A 22,985-nucleotide genomic window follows, 5' to 3' on the forward strand; every position below is an offset into this window, starting at 1 on the left:
TTCCAAACCTGACCTGTTAACTTCTGCAATGTCGCTGCTTTCGAGGGGGGACGAAGGGTGTTTATGAGGGAGCCAGTGTTCGCTGTGGGGCGGCTCGGGGGCCGGGGGCTCTGGGCCGGGCGGCGCGGCGCGGCGCGGGGCGGGGCCGGCTCCCGGAACCTTCGTGCGGGGCGGCGGGAGCCGGCCGGAGGAGGAAGCCTGGGACGCGCCGCCGCCGCGCCAGGGCCCGCGCTGCCGCCGCAGCTGCTGGCTGCCGCCTGCCGCCGCCCGTGCGGCCCCCACTGCTCCGCGACCCGGCCGACTGCGTGTTCGAAAGACCGGCCCGAGGGGTGAGTCACCGGCGGGAGAGCGAGCGGCCGCCCGCCGCCGCTGCCTGCCCCTGCGGCCGCGCATGCCGGGCGGCGGGAAGGTCACGGGCGGCCGGGTCCGGTCGGGCCCGGCCCGGCTCTCACCGGTGCCGCCTTCGCCTCACCGCGTCGCCGCGGCCGGGCCCCGGGCCGCCGCCGCGTCCTCGGCGGGGCCGGGAGCAGCCCGAGGCCTGCTGCTGCCCTTGCTGGGGCCCGGCGGCGCCCCGGGAGGCCCGGCGGGGCGGCCCTGCCCTGCCCCTTCCCTTCTGTGCGTCCGGCTTCGGTGGCCGCCCCGGGGGCTGCGCGGGGGTGACGCCGAGCCCGTGAGCGGGAGCAGTTACTGTTGCCTGAGGGCTCGGGGAGAGGCGAGGGTGCTGGCGGTGCCCGAGCGTTCGCGGGAGCGGAGCGGCGGCCCCACCGCTTCTCCTTCGGTTTCGTTTTTCTATGGGAAGCGCTGGCACGCGGCAGGCAGGGCTGGAACCGAGTGCGGCGGTAGCCGTACGGAGCTAGAGTTTGCCGTTCAGCTAACTGTCCTCGTTTTCTCGGCAGTCTGGCTAGGAAATACGTGCTAAAATTCATGCGGGATAAGCAGGACTTCGTTTAGAAATCACGCTTAAATATCTCTCCTGTTACAGCTTTTTCTTACAATCGGTATTCAGAGCAAGGATCGCCCGAGAAGTGGGCTTTTGCACTGGGGCTTTTTTTGAATCTTTTTTTCTTGTTCGCTGAATACATTTTATTTTAATATGTCAGGCTTAAGAGAATATGCAGAATCTGCTTGTTCTGTATTACTTGCTTAGATGCCTAATCAAGCAGGTAGGCACAGCAACAGCCTTGACTTTTTAGTTTCTAAACAGAGAATGTAGAGTTAAAAAAGCCAAAGCTGTTGTAGTGGTCTGCACTGAGATATAGTAGGAAACCATAGATGTCTTTTGGTTAGCATGTCCTGGTACTTCTCCTGATTCCAGTCTGCCAAATCCTTGCAAACAGAATCTATGGTATGGCGTGGCCTTGGCTTGAAGGTGGGGTCGACATAGTGCAGCTGCCAGCCAAGTGAGGGGGAATTCAAGGGTATCTTGGCTGTAGGTAGTCCAGCTTTTCCCTGGCTGACTGCTCAGTTTGGAGACCAGCCAGGGAGCATTGGAAGCTGCCAAAGGAATTGCCACTGATTTTGCCCTTGCAGCAGGAAAACCGGGCAGTAACCGGGGAGAGCTTTTGGGAGAGCAGAAATCCCACCAGCTGAGGAGAAAGTAAATTGGGGAAGGAAAACTCTGATTTTATAAGTAATTTTTCAGTGGTTTAGGAAGAGGTTTTTTCTTCTCTACAGCCTGCTCCCTTAACTTGAAGGTGCTTTACTTCCTGGGTTTGGCTCATACAGCAACCAGCCTTTTCCCTTGATAGCTGTGTGCCACATCCAGCATTTTCAGTTTTCCAGGGATATTAATAACTCAGAATATATTCTCCTAGCTGCAGGCTCCAGCTCTTAACCTTGTTTTACTCAAATACGAGTTGTCAGTCGCTCCTTAATGTTGCAGTTGAGTGCCTTTAAACTTCCTCTTAGGGAAAAGAACTCCCTGTTTAAATAATGTAGTTTTTGTCTCCATGACTTAGCATTCTTAAGTCAGTAACAGTCACAAAGTGTCAGTCTTAAAGGGAATGTAAACTTGGCACTGACATAAAGTAACCGTTATTGCTTTTATTAGGGTATTGTATAGCTGAAAGGAATGCAGATTTCTTGAGGGACAAGTGAAATCAGGACCTTTTGGCATGTAGTCAGTCAAGAAGGAAGGCCTTAAATTGTTGCTGTCATTTCTTGTCTGCTTACTGAAAATGGAAATGAAACAATTGTTACACTTAGTGCTGCATGTTTTAATCTTACGCAATTCTATCTGTTGGGATTGTGCTATTGAGGTATTTCATTATGAATTCATGGTAAGCTTTATGCCCACTGTGTGCCTGGGAAATAGCTTTTAATAAAATGGTGTTTAAATATAAGGTAGATGTTTTCTCAATTTTAATTTGCTTGCTTTCTGTCCCTCCCTGCACTTTTTTTACATTTAGTGTTGAGAAGCAAAATGGTCCATGCTGAAACATTTTCACGTCCCCTGAGCCGGAATGAAGTGGTCGGATTAATTTTTCGTTTAACCATATTTGGTGCTGTAACATATTTTACCATTAAGTGGATGGTTGATGCCATTGATCCAACCAGAAAGCAAAAAGTAGAAGCTCAGAAACAGGTAGAATTTTATTCATAAATCTTTCTTTAAAATGCTGTTCTTGTTTGTTATTGTTCAAACAGAGAAATACGCTAACTGAAAACTAGACTTGCAATAACCAACAAAATATTTGTCAGATGTATGTGGAATAATAAAAAGCCATAGAATTGTTTTTTAGTAAAACTCGGGATCTAGGCAGTTAGTGTTTTCAGTGCTTACATTTTATAACAAGTTAAAATTTCTAGCTTGAAGTGGCAGAAAAACTGTTCAAAGTGGAGCGTGATGTTGTCTCTAATTATCTGCAAGTGTGTGGTCCCAGTGCTGTTTCTACTTCTGACAACTTTGCTAAGCAGCAGTCCTGTTAAATAACGCTCTCATCGGTCTCTTTGTTGCTTTTTAAAACCTTGAGCAGAAATGACTTAATTCTTTGCTGCTTTTTTGGCAACTTAGTGGCAGAGGCAGGGACTGTAGTTGCTCATGTCAAAGAGGAACACTGCTGTCCAAATGCCTTTTTAAGAATAGCTTGCACTTTGTCCCTCTCCCTCTGTTCTTCCTGCAGCTCCAGTACCGGTCAAAATGGTCTGGAATGGCGAGGGAAAAAGTGAAAAGTCTCATTCCTTACATTGAACTAGAATGACTCGTGGGGGTTAATGCTCTGGGAAAAGATTTGACTTTTGGTTTTGAAATGCACCTAAATGTTTCCTTTGCAAAGTATTTAAAGGAAATGTTGCAGCTTTTTTTTGTTTTTTGGACGACACAAATTTTACTGATTCAAACAGCAGTTTTGAGCCACCTGGTTCTTCTTCGGGTGGGTTTTCTTTTTTAATGAAATCTTTAGTTAAAAAATTGGCTCCACTTTAAAAATCAGCTTTCACAAACTGTGCTAGTGCCAGCTGTTATATAAGAGGTTGCAATATCCCCAAACCATGTCATACTTAACCGCAGGTTTGAGTATAAAGAGAAACTGAATTGTGTAAGTGTGTTGACACAACAAATGACTTTTCCTTTTGAATTGGGAAAAAGAAAACATTGAATACTTAGAAAAAAATGACTGGGTTCTGTGAATTACCTTTTTTTTCTTAAAAATATACTGTCTCCTTGACACAGTGCTGTGGAGGTTTAGGGGGGTGGGGATGCTTTTTATAATAGCACAATTATATCTCCCATTAAAGTGTGTGTATCTTATTTGCAGGGTTGTGAATGGAGGTAATTAAGCACGTAAAAGAACTCTATAGAGTTCTATTTAATAACAAGTTTCAGGCTTTTCACCTGAATCCTGTACAAAGTTTGTAAGGACAAATGGGCTTTTTTTTTTTTTTAAGTGTACCACATCTGTGTCGGCTTTGAAAACTCCTGTAGGGATTATGGAAATGATTTTGTGCTGAGGTTACCTGTGTGTCTGCAAACCTGTTCTGAACAGCAGACTGTGTTTTAATGTTTATATTGGTTGCTTTTCAGGTTGTAATGTATTGCTTGTGGTTTTAGGGGTAGGGGGACTGGTGTGACACTCTACTCGATGGGAACTAAGACGTATGATTTAGTTTCACTCAAATGACAAGAAGTCTTTAGGAAATAGCAGAACCTTCTACTGCGGAGAGATTTAACCTCTTTTCAGATGTGACTTATAGTAGCCCAACTTTTGTTGTGTCTTTCAACTGGCTACCGGGGCAGTGTAAGAACTAGCAACAGAATTCCTTCCTGGCACCTTCCCCGGTGGAGTTGTGCATGGGGTGTGCCTTGGAACATTTTGTCTCCAGCCGAGGCCAAAAGTCAGTGGTTCCCCATCTCAGCCCAGAAAGCAGGTAGCCCAACTTTTGTTGAGAAGCTGTTCAGAGTCCAAATAGCAGTACTTTAAAAACTAATTTTTTGATTAAGCATTCAATTTCTTACTCTGATTTTCTTGTCATTTTATTTCCCTCAGGCTGAAAAACTAATGAAGCAAATTGGAGTAAAAAATGTCAAGCTTACTGAATACGAAATGAGTATTGCTGCACATCTCGTAGACCCACTTAGCATGCATGTAAGAAACTGTTGTCTGTGTTATTTCGATGAAAGCATTTCAGACATGGAAGATCTTGATTTTGACTCTAGATGACATTATTTGTCATAGATGGTATCTATGGAAGTACTTAGAAAAAAATTCTGTAATTTAAAACTAAAATTGCATTGTTGAGGGCAGAGCTTTTTTTAATCACTTGTCTTTTTTATTTTTGAGGCCTTGCACTGCTTTTAAACTTGTGGATATTTTTTTGTTGGCAGGGACTTTGATGATCATGTCTAATACTGTTTCTCCATATTAGGTAACCTGGAATGATATTGCAGGCTTAGATGATGTTATTACAGATTTGAAAGACACTGTCATTTTGCCCATCAAGAAGAAATACTTGTTTGAGAATTCCAGGCTCTTACAGCCACCAAAAGGTAGGAAGGAAATGTTACGGATTTATATGTTGGTATTTAAAAAACAAACAAAAAAGTTACAGTTCTCCAGAAAAGAAAGAGCAAGTGGGTTGCCAGTCCAAAATGCAACCGTTAGGACTGATGCCAGGGAAAACCCCTCAGGTTTTTCCCCTTCTCTTTCTGTGGAATCAAGTCCTAGTGAATAAGTTTCATCTTAATAATGAAGTGGTAATTGCTTTTCAGTTATTGATGTTACATTTTGGTGCACTAATCTATGTAGCCTGCATTTTTAATTGCCTAAATTGTCATGGGGTTTTTTTTTTCTTCTTTTACCTCATCTTGTCCTTTTGCAGAGGTGAGCTATAACTCTGCTGTACAGCTTTATACACTTGCTTAATCTTTCTGTGGTGTCTTGGAAAACACAAGTCATAAACATGAGACATCAATGTAAGCCAGTCTTGCAAACATCTCTCGGTTCTAGTCCTTAGAAATTCCAGTCATTCAAGGAAACAGAAATCCCATTTTTCTTCTGGAGATGCCTTGATTTTCTCTGGAGTTGAGTTGCACGGTACTGAGGCAGTAAGAAAACCAGTGGGTGACAAACTTTCCAACAGTAAAACAGAAGTTGGACACTGTCTGCTGGAATGTTTACAGCCATATTTGGTGTTTGTTACTGCAAACAAGCAGAATTTGAACCTAAAATGTTGGACAAAATGCCAAAGTTTCTTTACTACTCTGATCCCTGGCATATTGTCTTCTGAATATTCTGTGAAAACCGCCTGTATCTGAGCGTCTCAGTTTTGTGTACTAAGTGATGGAAAATGAAGTAGTTTTGTAACTGGTTTAGTTTTTCCAGGCTACTTTCTGTTTAAGTCACAAATTGAAACTGTCTGGGCAATTACTTCAATATCATGATCTAATAAGTTGAAGGAAAAAATTATTTTTTATTTATCTTTTTAAAACAGACTTTCCACATAGGGCGAGATCCCCAGTTTTATTAGTGGCTTGCACTGTGTGTTAATAGGAAGTCGCTGCTTCAGAGTAATTATGTTTGGGGTAGTCAGTCACGTAAACAGAAAAAAAACCCCACCTGGTAATTCTGTTTCAGGTTTGTTTGAGTTAATTTTTTTTTTCTTGAAATTGTTTTCTTTATGACTATGTTAGGAAGAACGCTACTGTGAATTTTTTCACTGTGGCAAGTTTAAAAATATGAGATGTCATATTTAATTGTGGGTAATTTGTTTAAAATGTTTGTGGATTCTGTGTTCTGTTTGGGTTTTTTTTTCCCTCCCCTCTCTGTGCTGTTTTATTAGGAAGGCTGAAATTGGCTATAAACAAGGTCTGTCAAATGCTTACAGGAAATAAATAGGGGCTTAGTTTCATGTAACCTTTATAGTCACAATAACAAGACAGCCATCTTTCAGACAGATATTTCCCTTGAATTTCATCATACCTGTTTTTAGATATTCTTAGCTTTAATTTTATAATAATAAGGATATCTGAAATAACTCTGTATTTGATTTGATGGAACACTGTGTAACTTGATTTCTTACCTTTTAAAACTTGGCTAAAATACAAGCCTGGACGATACCAGGTCTGTCATACCAAAGCATGTTTTCTATACAGCGACCAGGGAGTTCTAACACTGTTACCTTTTCAGGAGTACTCCTCTATGGCCCTCCTGGTTGTGGCAAAACACTGATCGCCAAAGCTACGGCAAAGGAAGCAGGTTGTCGATTTATTAATCTACAGCCTTCAACACTGACAGACAAATGGTATGGAGAGTCTCAAAAACTGGCTGCTGCTGTCTTCTCCCTTGCTATAAAGCTCCAACCATCCATCATTTTTATTGATGAAATAGGTAAAAATCTATCTTTTTTTTTGAAAGTAACTATGGCAAGAGCGACATGAAACTGTAAGTTCACACTGATGGGTAGATTAATCTGCTGTCATCTTTCACTTAAAAAAGGTTATAATGGAAGAAGGTTTAGTAATATAAATAGTATTGTAAAGAAGTGGTGGCTTAGGAAAAAAAGTATTTCTTTGTGTTAGTGAAGGAAATTACAAGTAGAACAACTTGCTGCTTATTTTTGGTTTGGCAAAGGTGGCTCATGAGGAGGGCTTTTCTTCTGTCAAGGGAACTACTTATTCAGGAAACCTATCACCTTCAGCGCTTCTGCCATGTGGGCACATAGTGGAAAATAAAATACAGGTTTAGGAGAGCTTGAGAATAATAGTTTAATTTTATTGAAATTATAAAAAATAAATTATAAAAATATTTAATAAAGAAGAAGTAGGACAGGAAATTCAGCTAGGGAGACAGTAAGGGTGTTGGTTGTTCAGCGCATTTTGGCTTGTCACGTTAGTGTTTAAGTCCGTGTGAATCTGAGCAGTTCAGTTAAAATTGCCCATTGCCTCGTAGCACTGGCGCTTCTTTGTGAGTTGTACAGTTTGAAGAAACAAAGCCTGATGAAGCTTTTACTCTTTGCACAGTTTATGTTTATGCTGGGGCTGTGTTCTTAAGATGCTTTTTATCCTTTTTTTATAGGTGTGAAAAAGGTAGTGTTTTTCTAGCTGTTGGAAATTCTTTAGGCAATGACTAGTGGAGTTAGAGCTCTGCATAACTGAGTCAGTCCTGCAGCTAGCTGTTCTGTGCTTTGGTGTCTTCTAGTTTGCCAAAGTCTGAATGCTTCTGTCTCTGCTTGAGAAATTCAGGTGAAAGATACACTTTCCATGTATTCAGGAAAGGGAAAATTTGGAGCACAAGATTTGGGACAATCTTGTGTGATGGGTGCATACTCATGTAATGTAATTTTAAAATGTGCTTAAAAATAGCATGAGATTCCGTTTTTCTATTCTTCATGGTAAGAAATATTTTTCATTTGTTGATAATGTTTATTAAAAAAAGTATTTCTAAGGTAGAGAATAGCTCAGGTCTGCACGTGAGAAATCAAACAGCGTAGTTTCTATGGCAGGATTGAAAGTAAACTGCTCTATCTGAATTCTTTAATACAGATTCCTTCTTACGAAGTCGATCGAGTTCTGACCATGAAGCTACAGCTATGATGAAAGCTCAGTTCATGAGTCTGTGGGATGGACTGGACACTGATTATAACTGCCAAGTAAGTACAGAGAAAGATGAGAAAAGTAATGTGATTCTTCCCTCTTGGTTGTTGTGCGTTGAGCCATTTGGGAAGAGCTTTCTTCTTGAGAAGACTGTTTTTGTGGGTATTTTAGTTTTAATTGAGGTGTTCTTTTCAGAAGTGTCTTAAGTCTTAATAATGTAGCTGTATATTTTGAGCTGCCAAAATTGGGAATTTTTTTTAAACTGTTTCAAAAAATATTTTGTCAACAATATTTTCTTCAGGTGAAATGAATCTTTGATTTCAGGGAAGGTACTGAAAGATTTAAGTATTCATCAGAGTTGCAGGTTGGTTGCTTTGTTTCCAGAAGAGCATTAGGCTGGTGTCAGACACGCACTAGACTCCAGAGTTAGTCTGAAAGGGTAGAGAAGTTGATGTTATCAAAAGACAAATTGTATTAAATGGAGCCATGCTTCCATCCTGTCATTCCTGTATTCTTCCGTCCCCCTCCCATACTCTCCAGAAGTACTGTATTTTGGAGGGGAAAAAATACAAAAGCTGCTGGTGTTGTAAAACCAACCAAACAAAAAACATTTATTAAATAAATGAATGTAGCATTGACAAAAGCCTGCTTGGTATGTTTCTGAACTGCAACCTGGAACTGCAGTTCTTTTTAAGGCCTTTGAAAAGGATATTTCTTCTCAACTTCTAAAATCTTCAGCCTTTTTAGTTTGTATTTTTCTGTGAATGGGTTCTGATGCTCCGACCACCATTTGTTCTTTGTAAAAATCTGCTTTTCCTCCTCTCTCAAGCTTGTGCTAAAGATTTTTTCCAGTTAATTTCCTAAAAAGTGATTAGAACACAGTGAATACATATACTGAGGAGCTTTAAAGCAGACTGCTTACCATTAATAAGAGGCCAATGGCTTGAAAACTTAACTGGAAGCTAATATGATCTTGAAAGCACACATTTCTTCCAGTGTTTGAATGTATTATCTTTTTTCCCAACATACTGACAACTTCCTGGAGCATGTTGAATTTGTCGTTCCCTGCAGTAAGAAGATATGTGGTCTTACCCATCTCTTGAGTTCAGCATGCAGTCGCTCTTCTCCTTTACTTGTATGGCTCTGCAGGGTAGGGAGCCACCAAAATGAAATGCAATGCAAAAAATTGGCTGGAGGCACTGCAGGGGTTGATTCAAGTTTCTGGGGAGTTTTTCAGCAGGAGTGTTTTGTTTCAGTACTGTATCTCGGGCATCTCCCCGAGATGTCGTTGCAATTCAGGAAGTGTTTTTCAAGCGATGCTTTTGACACTCGCATTGTCTTGGGTTTTGACAGCCAGCTCACTGGGCTCTTCTGTTAACTACAGATGTTTTCTTGGGAGCTTTGGGTAGATTGTGTGATTCTCGTCAAACAAATTTCCTTTGAATAAGGATTAAATTTGGCTTTTGTTACGGTAACAAAAATTCCAAGTGCTAAGTGGAAATTGTAAATAAGTGTTAGGATGAATGTTACGTGTTCCTCTGTTGATTGCACCTGAAAAGCATGTTGAGCTTTGGGCTAAACCTGCCAAGGATATAGTCTTGAGGCTGGCAGGAACTTGGGGCGCGGTGCCTGGAAAACAGTGCTATGCTGCTTGAAGGGACCGTTCAAGTCTGGAAGCCCCATACAGCCACACTTCACGTCCGCAGAACCGGCAGCCAAAGCCGCGTTTGGGAAGGTTTGTCTGCTCCAGTGGCACAGAAGGAAAAACTCTTTGGGTCCAGCGTTGGGCTTTGGCATAGACCCCGGGGAAGCGCAGCAGGGGTACGGCGATGCTTTTCTGCAGGAGTCAGCTAAGCCGAACATAACTCGTTTGGCACGCTGGCGAGCAAAAGCGCTTGCAGGCATAGCACTTTCTGGAAGGTGAGGAGTGCTGGGGAGCCCTGACGAAAAGCGTGCCTTTGGGCTTTTTCTGTGCGTAGCAGTCGGCCACCGTGTAGTCAAGCCTCTAGGTGGCAGGGTGACCGCTCCGGGCCGCGCAGCACAGCCTGGCCAGGGCTGCTGCAGCTGCCAGGGCTGGCTGCGGAACGCTGACCCCAGACAAAAGGCCAGAAGCACGTCAGGAAACTGTATTGATAGGAGATTAATTTCCCAGACGTTTTTCACTTTTGTGACTGGGTATTTACAATGTACATAACTTAGAATAACAAATGAGAAAACAAGACTGATGTGAATGGAAAGTAAATTTGCTCTTAAACTAATAACTGGAATACAGTCAAATGAGGTGAATATTCTTTTATTGAACTTGGCTTGTAAACACCTCATGCGCTGCTGTTACAGAATACCAGTGCATATAGATTCTTGGCTGACTTTTAATGCTTTTTCCGATGCTTAAAAAAAAGAAACAACACTGTAGTGCATTGGAAAGCTGCCAGTTTGGCTGTCCTGGTGAACTGATTGCCTTTCTTTTTTCAACACAGCACAAAAATGCCACGTTTTTTAATACCTTATCAAAGCATCTCCTTTCAAGTTCCTTCTAGACCATAAGGAACTAAGAAGACATCACAAAGATAAGATATATATAGAGAGATATATAAGCACGAGTTTTGGGTTACTGCTTTGAGTTTGAACACTCAAATCAGGCTCAGGAGACTTCAGACCAGTGTAAAATTTAATCTCCACCCAGATGGTACCCTGTGGTACCAGTGCTGTCTTTAGTTGCCTGTCCAGTTGCTGAAATCAGTACCAAGAAACTTTACGTAACTTCTTTCAATGTCGATGTTCTTGATAAAGTGTGAAGGAGTCAGATGTTTGATTTTGAAAGTCCAATATGGTGATGTTTTCAAAAGCTGGTTTCAGGCTGACTAGTTTTTTTCTGTTGTTGTATACAGGTAATAGTTATGGGAGCCACCAATCGTCCTCAGGATCTTGACTCTGCAATCATGAGAAGAATGCCAACCCGATTTCACATCAACCAACCTGTAAGTCATGCCAGGTTTGCCTGAACAGTGCACCTAGCAGCTGAGCTGCAGGCCCGTGCCTTATCGACCAGGAAGCGTGTGTCTCTGGATTTTTTACAAAGACATGCTGCGTTATTTTGATCTGGGTTTAGTTTTTTAGAAGCTCATATATAATTTAGCTTTTAAGGTGAAGTTTCTCACAGAAGTCTTGAATCCTTGGGTCTTTTACCTGAAACAATACCATGTGCTCTTGAGAGCTTCCCACCTGTTTTCTTCATCTATAAGAATGGAGTGAGTGGCTTAGACGCTGCACACTGGAAAGAGCTTAGTTTTAATTTGAAAACAACCACAAAAAGTGACTGCACACCTTGCCTGCAGGGGAGAGTGGCACCAGGTCAGATAATGTCAAGAAGCAGGTACATGTTGACTACCATTTATACCTTACGGATACACAGTACTTAGTTTTTAAGAAGAGGGAATGAAATCTGCCTATCAAAGCCTACATTCTGCTCAAGCCTTTCCACAGTCGGGCACAGCCAGCAATCTGAAAAACTGGTTTTATTTTGCTTGTGCTTTATGGCAAACGGGCGGTAATTAGGTCTTTATCAATTAGGCCAGCTGCCACAAGGTTACCCTTCCTGTAAATTTTGCTATCGCCATCCTTTTCAAGGTATTTTAGTCACCTTTGAACACTTAGCGATATCACAACACGTTTTTGTATCAGTATTATGAAGAGTTCAGTCATGGTTGTTAGTATTCCCTTCTGGCTACAGAAATGCCCTTCATTATTCATTTTTTGCAGAAACTTAGAGACAAACTGGAGGAGTAAAACTGTTACTGATTGTGCAAGAGTAGTCATGTTCCCAGGCACATCTTGTTTGAACTGGCTTTCACTCCCGGTGGGCGGGTACTTTTTGAAACAAAGCATTTGTAACCTACTTACTGCTTTTCTGCAATGCCTGTTCATAGGGTTTTATCGAGTTTTCCTTGAATTAGTAAGGAGCAAGAATGTGTATTTTGGTACTTTTATCATGTCTTTCTATCAAGAGCTGGTGTTAGAACGATGGATTACCCACGGGTAACAGTGCCTCAGGATATTACGGGGATTGGCTTCCTCTCTCAGGATCAGAACTACAACAGGAGGTGTCATTTGGGGCACGGACACGTGATTTTCCTTACCCCGCTACAGCCATATTATGAACTTAGAGCTTGGCCTTTGTTCTTGTCTGTGGTACTTTGCAGTACAACCAGGGTTGGTTCCAGCTTTTTTATTGAGGGCCAGCATGATTTATGTGCTGTGGATTGGAAGTGTGCACAAGTAGGATGGCTGTAGAGTAGTTAAAGCCTTGCAGATCTTGTAACCAGGTTTGAGGTGAAAATGCCCAGAATTACTCATAAGAAATAATCTACAAGACAGAGGGAAGTTTGGAAGAAGTATTTTTTGAGACAGTGTCAACTTTTCAGCTGCCAGAGTATCTATGGGGTATCTCCCCCCCTTTTTAACAATGAAAGTGAATTTGGTAGGTTTGGTTTTGGGAGACGCTAAAACAAATCTCTTTGCTGCCTGTGTTCTACTTTGCTAGTAGGGATACGCTTAGGACTTAACTTTTTTTCAGTAACCTCATTACAGTATGTGATTTATATTGCTTAAAATTTCCCAAGCATCATCTGTAGAATTAAATTTATTTTTCTTTTTTAAAGCAGAACAGTTTATGCTTTTCATCTGATTTAGCAAAGTATTGAAAGCATCCTCTAGATCGAGAGAGTCAGCCCTCTGTTAAAGGTGATGGGAAATCTTTGGAGACAGCTGCTCTCACTTAGGGCAAAGTAAGACTAAATGTCAGTGCGTTTTCCCTTTCCCTGTAGTCAGTGTAAATGTATATGCTCAAACGTTTAGTTTCATGTGCTCCTGGAGTCGGAGTACCCTAGATCTTGTTTTGCCGAGTGATTTGCCATCAGATAGGTTTCCTTAGTGTGTATCACGTCTCCTGTTTGAGGGATCAGCTTGTGTGACTGAAGGCCTGCGGAGTGCAAAATTGAGATAGATGTTACATGTGTTTATTTTTGTAGTCCAGTAATTTTAATCTCTTTTGTTTAAGGCTCTGAAACAAAGGGAAGCTATCTTGAAGCTGATTTTGAAAAACGAAAATGTAAGTAAATTTCTATTTTAATGGTTAATTAGCTGTATTACTGTTCTCATGAGTGCAAGCTCTGGAGTTGTAGAAAGCATGTTTTATAATTGACTGTCTTGGAGCAAGGTAGGGATTATCTACCAGGGATCTTGGGAATCTTTTGTGGGTTTAGGTGTGGCATTAAATCAGTAGAGTTGCTTACTGGTTTAAGCATGAGCCTCAGTCAAAGCAGCAGTCTTGGACTTTGTGGTGATTCACCATCTCTGAGGAAAATTAATTTCTCTGTCTCTGTTTTCCTATTATGTAACAAGATAATAAATTTATCTCTCTAAAAATGAAGGTGAATCGCGTTTGGAAATCGCTTTGATCAGTGAAAGAAATTTCAAGACATTGTGAAGCAGGGACAAGAGATCCTGATTATTTTTTTTAACTCTGTAAAGTCTGTTGGCTTAAGTCAGGAAAGGAGCAATTACATTCTTTGACTGCTGCTTTTTGCACTTTGATCCATAGCTCATATTTCCTTTAGGGGAAAACTACTATAGGTGTTGTTACTGATATTGTGTGGTGTTCGGGTTGCCATCTGCATTCCAAGATGAGGGGAAGGGATAGGTATGAGCACATCTGGTAGTGTCTGACTATGGGGCCTATGCTATTGGAAGTTCCTGCCAAATTTAGTCTGAAGCACTAATTGTCTTGTAGTTAATGTTGCAAAGTGTCTCTGGGTTGACGTCTATCCTAATCAATAAAAGTTATTAGTAAAACCAGCTTACATTTTCTTGAGAGGCCTAAAAATCACAGCTCATTATTGCAAGTGGCTGAGCTATTGGGGAGGATGCTTTGCAAATTTTGGATTGTTTGTACAGGGTTAGAATATAGGTTGGCTTTTTCACAAAATATTAGATACTGATGTGAGAATGGGACTGCTACAAAGTGGCAAAGGAGTTGTGCAGGAAGAGCTGACCTGTTTGCAGAAAATCTCAAACTAAAATGTCTCTTGCAAGTGGTGGTTTCAGACTCAAATTTCTCTTCAAGAGCTGTTAGGGAGCTATGCTAAATAGTAGACCTTTATACAGGCTCCCTGTATGTTTGCAGCCACCCAGCCCTTGCACACAAATGGACCCTGTGGCTTTTTTGCCTTGGCAGCTGGGCCTGGGAGTTGCAGCACCTTGGCTTTACGGCCTTCAGCAAAAACTAAATCAGCACCCGAATATGGACCTGGAAGAATGCAAGATGTATCAAGCATCTGGCAGCGAACCACAGCCACGCAAATGGCGTTTGGCAGAGGGGCAGGGATTAACCTTTATTGGTTATCCCATTGGAGTAATAATTGGATCTCAAGCCCAGCTTATTTTTAGCCAGGGTGACAAACTTCTTGCCAGTCCTTCACGTGACAGGTGTAGTCATGCCCTCCATTTTCCTTGCCTGTCTTAAAATCTTGTTTTGTTTCTTTTTTCTCGCTCAAAGGGAAATCCTTGTTAATGCCTGCTATACAACGTGCCCGTTTTCTATTTATTCTTAGCCAGCTGTGCTGCTCCATTCAATTCTTGATGGCCTTCAGCCCCATAATGAGCAGATACCTTGCAGATCCACAGCTGACTGTTACTGGCTTCAGTATTTGTGTGCAGGATCACACTTTTAAGCAAAGCACTTCAAGATAGTAAGGCTGTAGTGTCTGTATGAGGCACTTAGGTGTAAGCCAGCTGCCACTTTTGCCTTAATTTCCATGCTGGACAGCCAGACGGCTTGCTGCAGTCCTAAACCAGAGCGCTGCGTGCTGAGTCATAGGTCAGGAAGCTGGAACTTACGTAGAAGCTCAAGACAGGAGCCAACAGGACAGTGTGACTGTAACCCTTGTCCTTCAATAAAAGCGGGAGGAACAGCAGGGAATTGGAGGGGTGCTTGTTGGATGTTGATGCGTTCTTGGGTTATCCTGGGGAGTACATGGGTTGAAGGGGTAGCTGGAAGCAGCAGAGATTACATCTGGGGCTTTGCCTTCATCACCATGAAATAGTTTCCCTCCTGGAAGAAGTCATCCCATGGTTTCAACCTTTTATTAGACTAGTTAGGCTTTAACTTCTGAAAAGGAAATAGTGATGCATTGGAAAATGTGCTGGAAGGGGCTGTTAGCAGAAATTCTGTAAATGGACTGAGTAACTGTGGGGTCTTGGCTGGAAAGAGTTCAGTCTGATCCAGTGCACGGAGTTAAACACATTATTTTGCCTCCAAGTTCCCCGTTCCATGGTTGTATAAAGTAGGAGCAGTTGTTCAGTAACTCAGCAGACAAGTGAGCTGCTGAGATAGTGAACAACTGCTTTTGAAGTTCTTACTCTGCACTGAAAGGTGGCAACAACAAAAGGTAAATGTGATGGAAGCTCTTTCCAGCCTTGCTGTGTAACCGATCAAAAGACCTGCTTATGAAAACAAGACTTAGTCATTCAAATAATGTTAAAAAAGGGCTGTGGCTGTGAAAGGAGACCCATTGGGTTGTGTTCATTGTCTACAGATAAAAAGATGTATATAGGGTCTGATTGAGCCCCTTACCAAAAAAAGCAGTGCCGTTGCAGGAGGCTTGTGTGGGCGTTTGGGATAAATGGGTCATTATTTCTGTGATCCAGTTTTTGCCATCCAGTAGGCTTCCAAAACCACACAGGAGCTTTGTCAGTGACATAATACACCAATGTGATGGTTTGCTTTTGGTTGCCTGTTCTTTTTTTTCATCGGCTACAGAGTTTTATGAGATGATGCATCAGTTTTATTTAATGAAATGAACTGCTTGGAGGGTTCAAAGTCTTAAGTTAATAAAACAATTTTCTTTTAGTTCTCAAAAAAGGTCAAGACTGAGAAAGATCATCTTAGGGCAGGTAAAAATACTTGGAGGTGACTGTTTCTTGTCCTTGGTGAACAAAGTAAATGAACTTGAGAGTCCTTTTTTGTTTTTGGACAGGTGGACAGGCATGTGGATCTCCTAGAAGTTGCTAAAGAGACTGGCGGCTTCTCAGGCAGTGATCTGAAGGAAATGTGCCGGGATGCAGCACTCCTCTGTGTCAGGGAATATGTTAATTCTGCCAATGAAGAAGAAACGTATGTGTCTTTATTCTGTCTTTTATGGTAGCTGAACAGCAGGTGTGAATGCTTCTGGTGCTACACACTGTCCAATTAATAGTTTGTATCTTCTGATTTGAGTTACAAATTTCTAGGGGTTTAAAAAACTGTGCTGTGATTCACAGAAAGCAGGAGGTTCTCTTTTTTTTCTCAACAAATTGCTACTATACAACTAAAAAACCCAACAAGTAAGTTACCTTTGTTCAATTTGACTGAAAGTAAGACTACTTGTTCTAAGGTGCCAAGCTCGAGGGGGCATGAACCACCACGTGGTATTACTGCACTGCATTACCAGTTTTAAATGCTGGTAACATTCTCGAACGTGCAGAACTCCGGTTGCTGTGCTGTTCCTCTGATTATCTCCCATGCTTGCAGGTCATGCAGGTGTGGACAGGGCCATGTTTCCACTGTAACGCTGGGTCCATGTCAGCTGCTGTTTTCAGTGATTATTTCTCGTTGTTTGAATAACTGTTACACAGCACCTGAATCGTTACCTTGCTTTTTTTCTTTCTTTCTTTTAAAGCCATGACGAAGATGAAATTCGGCCTGTGCAGCAGCAGGATCTCCACAGGGCAATTGAGAAGATGAGAAAATCAAAGGATGCCACACTGCAGAATGTTTTGATGCATGTTAGTTTAGATTAAGACAAATTGTGTATTTGCAGTTTCTGATGTGATTTAGTTTGACTTCTGTAATCAGTTAGCAAAAACAAGGTCGGGGGTGGGAGCGGGGATGTTCCTTGAATAAGGGAGTTCTGTTTCTGGAATTGTTTTTATACAACAAATTCTAAGTTATTGAAATTGTCATGCACAACTAAAGCATAACAGTAGATCATGAAGTGGAACAATTATAGCCCAGACCAAGAGCAACTGCCTGTGTCTTGTCCCATAATCAATACACTGTGTAGCCTTAAAGCAGGTTCTGACGTGGTGCATGGGTTCAGCAGGTCACCGGTGTGGAGGGGAGACAATCCATTACCAGTGTGTGTATATATGTACGAGCGTGTGTGTATGTATTAAATGTATATATCCACACATTTTTTTATATATATAGACATAATCTGTAGATAACTTGAGTATGGAAAAGCTTTTCTACTTACTGAATCAAACCAAATCAGAAGACGTATAGATTAAAGACTTGTCGATACTCAATTCACATTTACTTCTTCCTTTTAGCAGCAAATGGTGAAGATAGAAATTCTGCTTCTAGAATAACTTCCAGGCAAAATTTGAAATGTTACTGATTTTCCCTTCACATGACCACTTGAAATCTGGTGCCATTCAGTAAAGATAGTAAACTACTGTAAAAATGTTTGAATACTCTTCATTTTGTACGAACTCTGCTTTTTGAGGCTTTTAAAATGAATGCTGGTTTTATTTTTATTTTTCCCTCGATGTGAGTAATTAGAGTAGGTTCTTAACTGGTCCTTCATGAAGCCCTACATATTATAAGGTCTCCGAAACTGTGGCTTTCTGATCTATTATGCATTGTAACGAGGGTTTGCTGCTATTTTTAATCTGCTCTGGAAGACCCACTGCTGCACTGTGACATTGTACCATGAAGCGTCATATGCATAGCTCTGAGGCATGGGGGGATGTTTTGTGATGTTTTGCTCTGTCACATGCTCTGATTGCAAAGGTGAAGAGATGGGAATAGGTTTTAGGTTTATAAATGTGATTTAGCAAAGTTCTGCTGTACTGGCTGGTAAGAGTTTTAGTAAATTCATGTAACGTTACAGAGTGATAAAGGCAAAGGGTTAAAAGTGTAAGTGGCAAAAGTGTTTCGGTAGAGTTATTATTGGTAGGTTTTCAATAACTTGATTTTTCTTCTTATAATATTATGAATTGTGGACTAATTCAAGACAAATGCAATCAGTATTGTTCAGACCCACGGGGTGGTACGCTGTGTCACGGTTCTGCTAGCTATCGAGGGAAGGCAAGCGTTGAAAGCCAGATAATGTAACGTGAAAGGCACTGCAAAGTGAAATACAGACAGCTGGAGCCAGCTGTCCTGCAGCATTGGGTGCTGATGACCATTTGCATTAAGCACAGTGTTCTCGCTGGTGTCCTCTCTGGCACACCAGTTGTGTAATGCACCAGGCGTAGCAGGTCTTAGTTTGGCCCAATTTAATCTCCTTGGGTACTGAACATGGGGTTTTTAAAAGCAGTTTAATAATTACTTTGCTTTTTGATATGGAGAAAGAAGTCTATGGTAAATGCATATTGCTGTAACACAAAAACATAGGAAATTAGGCATGCCAGAAATACTGGGCTATGGAAATCTAAAAAGTCTGGGATAATGGAATGCCAGTCCCACAAGTTGGGGCAGAAGGCAGGGATGTGTGCCAGTGCTAGCTCTGGGAGAGCCCGAGTTCGAGGATTAGCCTTAAAAGTAAACATGCAAATAGTGCTGCTGACTGGAAGCTGGCTTCTCGGAAGGTTTGGGTTATGCACATGCTGGATGAGGTTCTCCAGCTATTCAGTTTGTTTTCAGTGTCTACTCTGAAGTTCTCCCAGCCCCTCTCAGTAGTTGTTACACCTGAGAAATGCCAGGCTGGTGCGATGATGGGGCTCATCCTGCCACCTCCCTTTTTCGAGTGTGCTTCCTACTTGGTAAAATGCAGCACAGGCAGCTGAAGAATGCAGTCTCAATTGGGTTTAATAGAGTGGCTCTGAAGTGTGTTCTCAAGGGACTTTAAGTGTCAAACTGAGCGCAGGGAACACAAACAAAGCCTTGGATGTTTGCAGGTATCGGGGCCAGTCTATCGCCAGCTGAGCTCTGATCTCCTTTTTGTGTCTCCAAAACCCTGGCTGTTTGTGTGCGAGCTGGATCTTGCCTTTGCCTTGTGCCTGTAGCGCATCACTGCAGGCTCAGGGGCTGATTTGGAGAGGCACACGGGGCTATTTCTAATTGCCCTGAGGACAGTTACTTCAGCTGGAGTGTAATTCCCACTTTTCAAAGGACTTTTCCATACTGATCTACTTTTGCTGCCGCTTTGGGAGTCCTTGTCGAAGCCCAGACCCTTCAGGCAGCTTGCCAGAAAGGCTGGGCAAGTGGCATAGTTTGTCACGCAGGAACGTGGCCACGTTTGTTGCATGTCTCCAGTGGTTTGGTTTGGGCTCCTCAGCATCTGCTCCTGCCTTGCCATAGGGTGGGGGCAAGCCCAGCCCCTCTCCTGCAGCTCCAGGGCCAGCTGCTCAAAGTGAGGAGCATCGTTCAGAGCTGTGGGCTGGGGCAGGTACTGAGCTCTGTGCTGTAACGCAAAGTTCTATGTCCAACGGCCTTCCGTGGGGTTTAAAGGTCGAATCCTCTGGTAGGAAGAGGCACAGACATTCCCAGCAGACAAAGAATTTGTTTAGAACCTGTTCAACCATAGCAGCCAGGGGTAGGCAATGTGTACAGTACAGGCCGTACTTAAATTTTCCCGGGGCTGTAAAGTTGCTCATCTTGCCAGTCCAATACTGCAGCGCAAACAGAAACCTTTGGAGTACTCTTAAGTAACAGGTGAATAAATGTGTCGTTTGTTTGCTCTGTGTTTTTTGTTGATCTGTTTTCTGTAACCTTCACCAGCGTGTCCATGTTTGGTTTCTGTAAATACAGCGCTTTTTTTATTTGAGACTGGCTTGGACAAGGGCATCTTTTCCCTGGCTGGTGCTTGGGAGCCTGGGGCTGCGGGCACCGCTCTGAACGAGCAGGGTGCCGGGAGCCCCAGCCAGGTGAGCCAAAGACACTGCCCGTGTCCCGCAGCCAGCACCCAGCCCTGCACTGGGGCAGGCACAGGCCAGCGGTGAAGAGCCACCATCCCCACCACACAGGAACCGGCAGGGCTCTCCCTTTGTCTCTCCCCAAACTGGGACATGCGGGATGCCGCATCACCCCACCTTCTGCCTGCTGAAACCCTGTGGAAATGGGTTTATGTGCTGGTTGAACAGCACAGGGGCGTAGCGAAGCAGCAGACAGCCCAGTTTTATGTTCGTTCAGTGTGAGTTGTTAACACTATACAGCTCGGACAGCAAAAAGGGAAATGAGATGAGGTTTCCCAAAGGAAAAGCAGCCTTGCTGCTGGCTGGTCCAGCCATCGCCCTACCTGAGGAGCTGGGTGTGCAAGACTGGAACGTGCCGGGGGGCTCCTGCCGTTATGGACCGGTCACTGCCCCAGGTGAAGTATGTGTTCTAATCTTCTCCCCAAAAATTAGAGTGAGTTACACAAATATTTATTTGTACTAAAAGTGAGTATTTTGTAGCAGAGTATCAAGTTCAGAATATATTAAATCATAAGATGCATCCGTTGAGGTACAAATTCCAGTCTCATGTCTTTAATAAATATACTATAAAAAAAACCTAGTCCATATACCCTATCTTAATCGGAGGTAATCAGTACACTATGCTATTTTTAAAAGGATAATATAAGTTACGTGTTTTGCTGTAACCATTCCGATTTACTGTGGTTGGCTTTTTTTAACTGATTATTTTATGATGAACAGCAATAGCAGTATTTTACTACTTTAAAATGACAAATATTGTGGTCATAAGTGGGAGTATTGCTTTTGTCTTGCAGGTCCCTGCCAGAGGGCCCATGAGTGAAAGGCACGGGTGCTAGTGTGCTTTCAGCTACGGACATGGGTGTTGCAGCATTTTTCTTGAGGTATAATGCAGCTTTGGGTTCCTTGCTCCAAATACTTTAAAAAATTACCCAAAACCACCCCAAAACAGGTAACAAAAAAGACTTTTTGCAGAAGTACTCCCAGTCACATGTAGTCTCGGACACTATACCATGGCCACAGCAAAACAGGTTTTAGCTTGCGATGTAACTCACTATCCTAAGTTAAGAGCAGAAGCGTGATTGTACTGAGCATAGATCCGTTTGTAATTAAAACCAAAGTACAAGAAGAGGAGAGCGCTATTTCCATTGCATTAGAAACACATCGTAACCGGTCCTGGGGCACCTACTAAAAAAAGGGACAAGTACAAAAATCAGTTCAGGTTGTTGCAATAACTAAGTGCACAGCTCTTCCCCCCCCCCCCCCCCCAAAAAAAAAAAAAACAACACCCCGCCCCTGCTCACGATGGCTGTGGCGGCAGCACGCTCTTTGCCCCTGGCGCAGCGGGGCTGCAGGATCAGCCCTTTCCCTGGGAAAGGCCGCGCTGAGCGCAGGCGGGACGCGGAGGGGCAGGCAGGCAGCTGAGGGGCTCCCAGCCGGGCAGGGCATCGTGCTCGGGCCTCAACGACCACCACGACGTGCAGCAGCGGGACGTGCTCAGGGTGAGATGCGGATGGGGCCAGGTAAAGCTTTGGAGTTGAGTCGCACTGCTCAGACCCACTGGAGGGGAGGTCACTGCAAGAGCTGCAAGTCAGCAGAAAAGCCTCACACGCAGCAGCAAAGTCCATGTTGGGGGCAGGGGATGGGGAGAAGGTACGGTCTGCAGTAACTTTCCACTAGCCAGAGCTGGGAGCAGCACCAGCCACCCGTGCTCGGCTCAGCACTGTCACCCCTTGCACAGCAGCACCCCACAGATACAAAGTAAAATCAGGTCACCTGTACCCACACCGGGCTGGGGGTACAGAGGAGGGCAAGCGCTTGAGCCATCTCTTGCCTGGTTTACTGGCAAGACCCGCCTCACACTGTGCTTTTGCCGTTTTGCCTTTAATTCACCTTTCAGATGGGAGAAGCACGGGCAGAGGACAGGGGATCCAATCCTGCCAGCTGGGAGGATACTCACAAAAGCATGTAAACAGCATCCCCAATTTTTGTATGCTGCCCTGAGCCTTCTCAGAGATCTCCTGCATTTTACGATGCCTCCCAGGGGAGGTTCCCCCACGCATGGACCCACCAGGCTGTGAGCGCGGGGGTCACCACTGCACAGTCCCCACACAAAGCTGAACTTGGAGCACCAGTAACACCCAGCCCAGGTTTTGTTTTGACCAGAGAGGTCAAGCAGGAGGAACCAAGGAAGGACAGCGAGCAGTTGTCTCCGCCACAAGAAACTGGTGATGGTCAAGGCTGATTTAAAAAATTCCTAAAAAAAAAGGGCATTAAAAAAAATCCTGCGGTTTGTTAGCAAAAATTGTTCAAGGCACAACCTGGAGGGCAGTGACTGGATCTGAGCATTGAATGCCCGTCTCCCTCTCCCACCCTGGCAGCAGCAACTGCTCCTGGCTTCAGCGGCTGCTCCTGCCTCTGCCCAGCGCCGAGCGAGGGGCAGAGGAAAGGCACTTCTTCATTTCTGAGAGAACAGACACATTTTTATCCTGGTGCTGAGGTCCCAGCTCTGCACCAAGGGCCACTGTGCGGCCCTGGTGGCACCACAATGATCCAGCTGGCCTGTCCAGAGGCTGTGGTGGGCTTCCTGCAGCTATGCTCAGCAGGGAATGAAGGGCCCGCTGCCCCTCCCTTCTAGCTCCACAGGGATGCTCCCAGCAGCTTCAAGGGGACAAGGACCAGGCTCAAAGTACTTCTGATTAGTAAAAAACATTCTGACCCAGGCAGGGAAATCCCACCGTCAGAGCACTGGAAATGCCAAGTAATTGATCTGTGTCATAGGGAATCAATCAATTATTGCTCACTCTTAATACAAGTTACTTCTAGGGAGTAGGAGTAGTGTTAATTCTTTTTTTCCAGCGACTGGTAGTACTCAGTTAAGACTTTCCAAGCTTTGGGGGCCATGAAGCCATCTGGTGGGTTTTCACCTTCACGAGCAAGCTTCCTCATGCGTGTTCCTGAGATGAAGTCAAAATCGTTGTGCCTGCACAAAACAGAGACAGGG

The 22,985-nt window shown here is 43.5% G+C and overlaps 2 protein-coding genes across 11 annotated transcripts in view; one reads left to right on the plus strand and one right to left on the minus strand.

Moving 5' to 3' along the window:
• Nucleotides 1-202: 202 nt before the first annotated feature.
• On the plus strand, nt 203-21,241 carry ATAD1 (ATPase family AAA domain containing 1). The gene is made up of 11 exons (XM_040606304.1): nt 203-329; nt 2,409-2,584; nt 4,485-4,583; nt 4,864-4,984; nt 6,624-6,824; nt 7,979-8,085; nt 10,918-11,007; nt 13,086-13,136; nt 16,063-16,199; nt 16,744-20,379; nt 20,779-21,241. Exons 2-10 carry the CDS (start codon nt 2,423-2,425, stop codon nt 16,862-16,864), a joined length of 1,089 nt encoding a protein of 362 aa, XP_040462238.1. The 5' UTR covers nt 203-329; nt 2,409-2,422; the 3' UTR covers nt 16,865-20,379; nt 20,779-21,241.
• The window catches only part of PAPSS2 (3'-phosphoadenosine 5'-phosphosulfate synthase 2), a 49,029-nt gene continuing 46,462 nt past the window's right edge, over nt 20,419-22,985 (minus strand). For all 10 annotated transcript variants that reach the window (XM_040606293.1, XM_040606299.1, XM_040606302.1 and 7 more), the window contains one exon: nt 20,419-22,964. In XM_040606293.1, coding sequence (XP_040462227.1) covers nt 22,823-22,964 — 142 coding nt within the window. In that variant the 3' untranslated portion in view covers nt 20,419-22,822. The remainder of the gene's footprint in view (nt 22,965-22,985) is intronic.

The sequence above is a fragment of the Falco naumanni genome, chromosome 9, assembly GCF_017639655.2.
Source record: "Falco naumanni isolate bFalNau1 chromosome 9, bFalNau1.pat, whole genome shotgun sequence".
In the NCBI taxonomy this organism is placed as follows: domain Eukaryota; kingdom Metazoa; phylum Chordata; class Aves; order Falconiformes; family Falconidae; genus Falco; species Falco naumanni.